Here is a 9,656-nt window from a genome sequence, read left to right as displayed (position 1 = left end):
AAGAGAAAATAAAATAAAACTTTTAAAATTTTATTTAATAAAAACGTTAAATAAACTTATTAAAAACATTTTACAAAGTTTTATTTTTATAAAAAGTTTAAAACGTTTTTAATAAAATTGTAATTAAATAAAAATTTTAAAATTTATAAAAATAAAAATAAAAATTTACAAAAAAAATTAATAAAAACTTTAAACTAACTTTATAAAAAACATTTTACAAAGTTTTATTTTTATAAAAAGTTTTAAAACGTTTGTAACCATTTTAATTTTATAAAACTCTTTAATTAAAATATAAATTTTAAAAATGTTTTTAATAAAACTTATAATAAAAATAAAATTTGTAAACTTTATAAAAATAAAAATAAAAATAAAACTTTACAAAAAAATTGCACCTAATTTCAAAACACCACATGTTGTATAGATATGTATTATGGAAAACAAGTGTTTGTGAAAACAAAAATAAAAAAAAAAACTATGAAAAAACCATAGATTAATGAAAATAAGACAAGGGATAATCATTTTTAAAAAACTTTTAACAATCAAAATCGAAAATAACACGTTTTAGGAAGTTAGAATCTTTTTAGGAGATTTTTAGAATATTTCCTTAACTGAAATTTTCATTAATTTTCGCAAAAATCAGATAATCTTATCCGTAGAAGGCACCTTCTAAAAGTTTAGAACATTGACAAAAATCCAGAACACGTTTTCTACTTTTAGTAGATGGAAGAGTACATTTTAGAAAACACATTCCGCAAAATTTAGAATACTTAATAAAAGTAGAAGATGCTTTCGGACGAAAAGTAGATAACTTTAGGATTAGTAGAATGCGCATTCCATTTTTTTAGAAAATTAATAAATAGTAGAATATACGTTCTAAAATAGTAGATGAACGTGTTTATTTTAGAAATCGCTTTCTACTATACCATTTTCCGTAGAAGACACATTCTACCTTTAGTATAACGTATTTTCAAATTCTTATTTATCAACTTTTTGAAGAAAAAAAAATACCAGTATGTGTATATAGGTGTTTTATTAATTGTTTATATTTTTAATATTTTTTTTGATTCACAAAAGTATTTATTTCATTAGTTTTCAGAAATACAAAGGATAAAAAGGAGAAAAATTGGACAAAAAATGATTTATACCAAAGGGACAACACCCTTATTTTTTTTGTTCTCTATTGGCAATTTTCCCATTTTTTTTTGTTGCAAAGAATCACCTCTGCTTTACTTATTTATAAGTGTTGAACTCTCATTCTTCATTTTCTTCATACTCTCTCAACTTCCCACGTTTTCTCTACCATCTCTCTTAGAAATTCTTTTATACCAAGATGTATTCTTCCTGGAGCGACCAAAAGAGCTGTGATCCTGAGATGAGTGATTCCCTTCACACGAGTACGTTGGGATCTCCCATCTCTGGTGCCGTCCCGGCGCACATTGCAGAGTTCCTTTCCTTCCAGGGCGAGATGGATCGTCAGGAAGTCATGGAGGTGGTTAGCGCAGCACGCTCTGATTCATAGGATCTCCCCCTCCAGCTTGCACTTTGACTCCTTTAGCCGAAATACCACTCTCGGACGATGTTGCAACTGCTCGAAGGACGAACATCACGATTGTGCTAGCACGTGAAACCGTAGATCAACCGTCGGGTGCATCCACAACTACTCCTCCTGTTACGGAATCCGACCCAGCTCTTGAATCGATGCCTCCTTATCCGGCTAACGGTTTTAGCATTGCATGCTACCAGCACCGTTCCGATTGTTACAGCGAAGGGTCGTAAAAATAATATTCATTTTCTCTTAGCTTAAATAATATTTCTATTTATTTTTATGCAAAAGAATCGCTTGACGTGGGACCTAGAAAGCAGAGGGAGGAAGCAAGTGTCTCACTCTTGACTTGTGGGGCTACTTCTAAATTATTTTTTCCTAAAACTAATAGGGAAAATGCCAAAACAAAACAAAATTCAGCATGGTTGTCTCTTTACTATAATTTCTTTCATAATCCCAAAACTAACCTTTGACTAATCTAATTAAACATATTTAAACTAATAGAATTTAAAAAACAAAAATTTAAAACGTTTAAAAAGGAAAAATAAAAAAAAAATTTTATTTTTTTTAATAAAATACACTTTGTAAAACTTAATAAAATAAACATAATTTACAAAAAAATTAATAAAAAACTTTAAATCGACCTCATAAAAAACAGTTTACAAAGTTTTATTTTTTATAAAAGTTTAAAATGTTTGTAAGCTTTTTGATTTTATCAAAAAATTTAATTAAAATAAACAAAAATTTAAAATGTATTTTTATAAATTTTGATTTAAACTTTGTATTAAATTTTTTTTGTAAATTTTTAATTTATAAAGTTCACAAATTTTATAAAGTTTATTTAAAGTTTTTATTAAACACATTAAACTAAAAGAATTTTAAAATATTTATTAAAAACGTTTTAAAAAGGGAAAATAAAATCTAACTTTTAAATTTTTTTAATAAAAATAAACTTTGTAAAAATAAAAATAATTTACAATTTTTTTAATAAAATCGTTAAAATGAACTTACTAAAAACACTCTACAAAGTTTTATTTTTATAAAAAGTTTAAAACATTTTTAATAAAGCTTTAATTAAATAAAAAATTTAAAATTTACAAAAATAAAAATAAAACTTTACAAATATTATTAATAAAAACTATAAACTAACTTTATAAAAAACATTTTACAAAGTTTTTTTTGTAAAAAGTTTAAAACATTTGTAACCTTTTTAATTCTTTTTAATAAAAATAAAAATTTTAAAAATGTTTTTAATAAAATAAAAATTTGTAAACTTAATAAAAATAAAAAGAAAACTTACAAAAAATTGCACCTAATTTCAAAACACCACATGTTGTATAGATATGTATCATAGAGAACAAGAGTTTGTGAAAAAAAAATCAAAAGAAAAACTATGGAAAAACCATAAATTAATGAAGAAGACAAGGGAGAATCATTTTTTAAAAACATTTTGACAAGTAAAATAAAAAATAACATGTTTTAGAAAGTTAGAATATTTATAGGAGATTTTTAGAATATTTCCTTAACTGAAACTTTCATTAATTTTAGTAAAAATCAGGTACTCTTATCCGTAGAAGGCGCCTTTTTAAAGTTTAGAAGATTGAAAAAAATCCTGAATACGCTTTCTACTTTTAGTAGACGTAAGAGTACATTGTAGATAATACATTCCCCGAAATTTAGAATACTTAATAAAAGTAGAAGATGCATTCGAATGGAAAGTAGATAGCTTTACGACTAGTAGAATGCGCGTTCCACTTATTTAGAGATTTAGTAAATAGTAGAATGTGCGTGTTTATTTTAGAAATCATGTTCTACTATACCATTTTCCGTAGAAGACACATTCTACCTTTAGTAGAACGTATTTTCAAACTTTTATTTATCAACTTTTTGAAAAAAAAATACCAGCTTGTGTATATGGTTGTTTATTAATTTTTCTGTTTTTAATATTTTTTTATTCACAAAAGTATTTATTTTATTAGTTTTCAGAAATACAAAAGATAAAAAAGAGAAAAATTGGACAAAAAATGTTGATACCAAAGGCACAACACCTTTGTTTTTTGTTCTCTTTTGGCAATTTTCCCAAACTAATATCAAAATATATATATTAAACTAAATATTTAAGTTAATTATCCATGTTAAATATTTATTAAACATTTATTGAGATCTTCAGTAATATGAATTGAGTTTTGTTTGAGTTTGGTTGGACCTTTCTGGGTTTTCAAAACTTTTAGGATTTTGGATATCCTTACAGTAAAATAAAATTCATTCGGGGTTCTTATATCATATTTGGTTCGGTCAGATTCATTTTTTCGAGTTGTTTCAAATTTTCTTTCAGCTCTACTTGAGGAACTAAAACACACGCAAGAAATCTATACTATTAAAGCAGAATCCTATTCTAAAAATTTAGAATTTTGTGCCTGAATTTCAATATATTTACAAGTCTTCCCATTGACATTTAATTTTATCTAAAAATAGAACATTCTCTATAAATATGATAATTAATACTTTCCATATTTTGTGAATGATAATAATTTTAATTTTTATGCATTATATACTTTCCATTTAATTTGAATATCATTTTTTCATTTATAATATTATTTAAAAATCGAATATAAATATATACATGCAAATTAAAAAAAAATATTATGCCATTTTTACATAATAATGATATGCCATTTTTGAGTGTTTAATTTTTTTTAAACCAATCTTAAAATTAATGTTTAGATCTAAACATAAATAAAAATACAAACTTATCATAGTAACCAAAAAAAAAAGAAAATAATATTTTCATATCAATAATAAAGTTTCCTATTACCATTGTTTCATTTTCTTCAAATGACATAATACAATTCTCATTAAATTCTAAATAGTTACTTTTTAATTTTATATAATATTAAGAAGTATGGATTATTTAATAAAAATTTCAAAAATATTATTTATTTTTTTGGTTTTCAGCGGGTCATCTTATATCGGATCTTAAGTTAATAGCAGATTTTTAGAATTTTACAGGTTTTATAAGATTATAATTACAATTCTTTTTATTAAATTGAACTGAATTATACACATATCACTGGATTTATCGGTTCAATCATATGTTTGGGTTGGATATGAAAACACCGTTTGAAAATCAATTATTATAATAGAATATTTTTTTGAAACAAAAATAGAAAACTTTAAAATTATTTATTTTTTAATCAAAATTACCAATTCAATTAAATTTTATTAAAAGAGAAATATATCTGCGCTTTTAAAACGCGGATCAAAATCTAGTTATTAGCTTATGGCTCGACTAGCAGGGGCAGATCTATGCTTTTTAGGTTGGGGGTAGCTGCCTCCAGTATAAACTATTTGTAGAGAGCATATATTTGGGGGTAGCTGCCCCCACTATTTGTAGAGAGCATAGATCCTAATAAAAAAATTATTAATTATAGCTTTTAGGATCTAGGATTTGAGTTTAGATTTAAGATTTACGGTATATAGTTTGTGTCTAGAGTATAGATTTTGGTTTAGAGTTTAGAGTTTGAATTTTAAATTTAGGATTTAAGATTTGAGTTTAGGGTTTGAGTTTATATTTATGACTCAGAGTTTATGATTTAAAGTTTATGTTTAAAAATTTTCGTTATTATTTTTTTAGCTATTTTGTTTCTTTTATAATTTATAATTTATAATTTATTTATCTATATGGCATTAATTTATATGAAAATTTAATTGAGATAAATAACGAAATGAATTTAAAAGTTCACTATAAGGGTGAATTTATATTGTTAGCTAAATATTATGCAGCTTAGTTTGTTTGAGAAGTTGCTGCACCGAACCACTGGTCGAAACACCATATCCCCCCACCCCCTCTCCACCTTTTTGTTGTATACTATGTTCTCCTTTCTTTGTTTGCATGTCATATTTTTTCTTCAAGTTGTCTTTTTCTTAGTCTGTTTTTTTGTTCTTTACTCTTTAGTTCTTTTCCATTTAAATTGATTTTCCTATTATTTTTATAATAAATATTTAAAAATGTTTTTATTTTATCAGTTGTTGGATTTACTTTTACTTTTTGAGTTATAAAAATATTTAGTTTATCATTGTACTAGTTGTTTGCTAAATGTTAGTTTTCTGAAAATGTAACTTTTATTTCAAATTAATGAACTTTTAATTTTTACATTAAAATTTTTGAACTATAAGTACATCAATTTGTGAATAATTTTTTTATAATTTTAAATCAGTAATACTTTTATAAATTTAGAACTTATTATTAATTAACAAATGAAATACACAATTTTTTAAAAATATATATTTTATTAATATTTTAAATAAAAATAAAATATTTTAATAAGTTAATAGATTCAACTTTATTTGTCCCCACTAAAAATAATTTCTGAATCTACCACTGTGGACCAGCAGACCAGCAACGGATCTTGGGCGAGTCACTCCACGACAGAAGGTCTGAGAGAGAAAACTTATACGAGATATATTGTCATCTCTAATCTATAATTAAAATTTTGGTAACATCTAAAATTTTAAATGTTTGATTTTCTCTCTAACAACAACTATACTAAACTAGAGAGTTCAAACACAAAGATAAATTGATCCGAACTTTCCTAACCAAATCAACTTCCTGGTTGAGGTTCGGTTCCTTCCAATAATCTTCTCATAATCGTATACCAGAAACGACGCCGTAACAGTATCATTATCCATTGAAGATGACGCTAGATGATGATGTGGCAACTTATTTTTACTAGTTTTTGTTCCTCTTTTCGTTTGATAAGAAGCGAGATGGAATCTTTGCTGCTAGATAATAGAGAAATCTATGGAACCCTATCATGACGACGATGGATGAATACAAAGCGAAATCGAAGCTGAGCGAGAGCTCAACCTCCACGGTCTGGCTAGCGAAGCACATGCCAACCGGAGAAGAAGCGGTGATGAAGTGCTTCCATCTCTCGAAGCTCAATCACAATCTCAGAACCTGTTTGGAAAACGAGCTCGAGTTTCTCTCTTCGGTCCATCACCCCAACATCATCCGCCTCCTCCAAGTTCTCCACGACAAGGATCTACTCGTCATGATTCTCGAGTATTGCGACGGTGGAACTTTATCATCTTACATTAAGCGTCACGGGAGGGTTGAAGAACATATCGCCAAGAGATTCATGAAGCAAATTGGTATCTAACTAACTATATATTGTTTTGTAAAAATTCACGCTGATTGTTTTGACTTCTTATGGATGGAGTTTGAATCTTGGATGCAGGAGCTGGTTTAGAAATCATTCATGATAACCACATTATCCATAGGGATCTTAAACCGGAGGTACTGTTACATTCAGTTATACCTGAGGATCAGGACATGAAACAGTTATAGTCGCTATTAAAATTTTGGGGCTGGGGCTAGTCCAATCGGATTTTAAACTGTGACATAGTGTTTTGACTGGAACAGAACATTATAATAGCTGGATCAGGTGATGAATCTGTGTTGAAGATAGCTGATTTTAGTCTTTCAAGGTAATTTTAGAGGACAAAGCTAATGTTATTAGCATTTGAGGTGGTGTTATTGTGGTAAAGATTCATGTTGAAAGCAGAAAGCTGCTTCCGGGAAAGTATCTAGAGACGGTGTGTGGTTCTCCGTTTTACATGGCTCCCGAAGTTCTTCAGTTTCAGAGATACAATGAAAAGGTGAGATTATGCTCCGTTGAATCTCTTGGTGTTCAAGATGGCAAGCAATGGAGGCTCATTGGAAAAAATTGTAGGCTGACATGTGGAGTGTAGGAGCGATTCTATTCGAGCTTCTTCATGGTTATCCACCTTTTGGTGGTAGGAACAATGTTCAGGTGAGATCTTGATTTGGTTTAGGATTCTTTTGATCCAAAAGCTTGTTACCTTTTTGTCTTTTCCACTGACCATAGGTTTTAAGGAACATCAAGTCTAGTTTATCTCTTCCTTTCTCTCGGTCGATTGTTCAGCAGTTGCATCCAGATTGCATTGACGTGTGTTCAAGGCTGCTCTCTACTAACCCAGGTACATAAAAATCTCAGCTTATTTTTGGTTTCAACATGTTCATCATATATCGCTGTACATTCAGTTCTGTTTACCGTATTGTTCTGCAGTTACTCGTCTCTCATTTGATGAATTCTACAAACATAAGTTCTTCAGTATCTGGTGATATCCCTGAGGTTAAAGGAAGATGGAAATTCTATGTAATGTGTCAAATTTTCTAGAAACCTTGTATAGAATCACTTGTGACTCGGCTTGTTTTTACGTCTCATAGATATAGTTTGATGATGTAATGTTTAATGAAAAGGCTAGGGTTTATCCTTTGTGGTAAATATCTCCTGAATGAGTATAAAAGACCCTTCTTTGATGATATGAGCAATATATAAATCCCTAAGTCTATATATTTCTCCATATTGTTTACAACCTCAATCAATAGAACAATTGATTTATTCAACTTGCTTTCGTTTATTTATTGTTTTATTTAATATTGATTGCCTAGTTTAATCTTAATATCTATAGTTTAGTGTGTGTTTTACTTCCCTGTGGATTCAATCTCTAAATGCTATAACTCGACCTTTTATTTGAGAGAGTATAAATCACTCCTTAGAATAATTTGAGTGATATCAGAAAAGAGAGAACATGGAAGGGAAAGAGTTAGAAAAGAATTCATGTTGGTCTAGATACTTACTTGAGTTGATTTCATGTATTCAATAGTCGATACTGAAGATGTAGCCTACACATCTATTTTATGCAGAAATGAGGCCAGTCGAGAGGTATGTTAGGCACTACCAGTGGACTTGTGTGTTGTATGGTATGGTAATTAAGATAGTGTGTAGTACATTGAAACGTTCTAAGGTTAGTAATGATTCACTTCCAACTATCATATTTGGAAAAGTGAAAGTAGTGATTTTAAATTTTGTGAATACTGGTTGTTTTCAAACCTCTTTCATAAAAACTACTCTTTGTTTTGCTTGAGGACAACCAAAAAGATAAGTCTGGGGAAGTTGATATACCATTGATTTTAGATTTTTTTATCTTCTAAGACACATTGTGTCTTTGGATTTACTCCTTTAGACACTTCCCACTTGAGAAGCACAATATGCATGTCTAAAGTCATCTTTGTCCTCATTTTTAACCACTCTACACTTCACTAACCATACTAAAACTAACCATGGTTTCTTTTATTCTATTTTTTTTTGTCGTTTGTTGGACAAACCCAAACAAAAACTTCCTTTCTTCTTCTTTCGATTTTCGAAACATATACAATCCTCTTCTCCCTCAATTCAAAAAACCATAACTCCTTACTGCCCAGAAATTCGACGAAGTTATGGCGAAAAAGAAATCCAAGTCTTCTCACGCCGCGGCGAAGAAGAACGCCAGTGCTTCTCAGGAACCAGATCCGCCGCTTTCTTCATCAGGTTAGCCATTTTCTCCTTTTTGCACATTTCTTGGATTTTCGTCGGAAAATGTCTAGCTTTCTTATTTTTCTAATCTTCTGTTTCAATCCCCTTTGCGATTTCATGAACTAATTAGGTTATTTCTTCTTTCCATTCTAGGGTTTTTTTGGTCGAGACCGTTTCTGGGTTTGTTTGAGTCCGCATTTCATGTCTTTTCCGTTTTAATCTAGCCTCGTGGACTTTCTTGCCCTTTTTCAAAGATTTCATTCTTCCCAATTTTAGGGTTTATTCGGTTTGATTTTGTAACTCTGTTAAGGGGTCTTTTTGGTGTTTAAATCGGTTAATGGCTTTGAAGATGATTACTGATTGTTTCTTGTTCTTTCTTCTCACATTTTCAGCAATCATGCAATTATTTATTTGATTTTTGTTTCAGATCCGAGTTGGAGGGACAAAAAATCAGATGTGATTTGCCTCTTGGTTATCTGATTGAGATTAGAGCTTGAAAGATGTTGATTTGCGAGGGCTTGGAAATTAGTGATTTGGAATTGGAAAATAATTTCAAATTGATTTTAGGTATGCTGGTGAAACTGATGGCCAGAACTGATCACGATCATCCACATCCACAGTCTCTCTGTTTTTATTTTTCACAAATCTGACGTCCACACCTTGTCTGTCTACAACACTTTTTTCTATCTGGTTTGGAGAGGACGTGACGACGAGCAGATCCGACCTCCGTT

The 9,656-nt window shown here is 29.1% G+C and overlaps 1 protein-coding gene across 1 annotated transcript; it reads left to right on the top strand.

The window, feature by feature from the left end:
• The first annotated feature begins 6,106 nt into the window (after positions 1 to 6,106).
• LOC130498503 (serine/threonine-protein kinase ATG1t-like) lies at positions 6,107 to 7,892 on the top strand. Its single transcript, XM_056991919.1, has 7 exons — positions 6,107 to 6,697; positions 6,784 to 6,842; positions 6,969 to 7,033; positions 7,111 to 7,204; positions 7,279 to 7,359; positions 7,435 to 7,546; positions 7,636 to 7,892. Exons 1-7 carry the CDS (start codon positions 6,358 to 6,360, stop codon positions 7,689 to 7,691), a joined length of 807 nt encoding a protein of 268 aa, XP_056847899.1. The 5' UTR covers positions 6,107 to 6,357; the 3' UTR covers positions 7,692 to 7,892.
• The last annotated feature ends 1,764 nt before the right edge of the window (positions 7,893 to 9,656 follow it).

This window comes from Raphanus sativus, chromosome 8 (genome assembly GCF_000801105.2).
Source record: "Raphanus sativus cultivar WK10039 chromosome 8, ASM80110v3, whole genome shotgun sequence".
In the NCBI taxonomy this organism is placed as follows: Eukaryota; Viridiplantae; Streptophyta; class Magnoliopsida; order Brassicales; family Brassicaceae; genus Raphanus; species Raphanus sativus.
The sequence above is the reverse complement of the archived record's forward strand: the minus strand, read 5'-3'. Positions and strand labels throughout refer to the sequence as shown.

Bases quoted from the DNA above. Each gene is read 5' to 3' on its own strand.
- LOC130498503 (XM_056991919.1), top strand. From the start codon at position 6,358: ATGACGACGATGGATGAATACAAAGCGAAATCGAAGCTGAGCGAGAGC. The intron at 7,360-7,434 runs GTGAGATCTTGA...CACTGACCATAG, and splicing joins GTGGTAGGAACAATGTTCAG to GTTTTAAGGAACATCAAGTC. The intron at 7,547-7,635 runs GTACATAAAAAT...ATTGTTCTGCAG, and splicing joins GCTGCTCTCTACTAACCCAG to TTACTCGTCTCTCATTTGAT.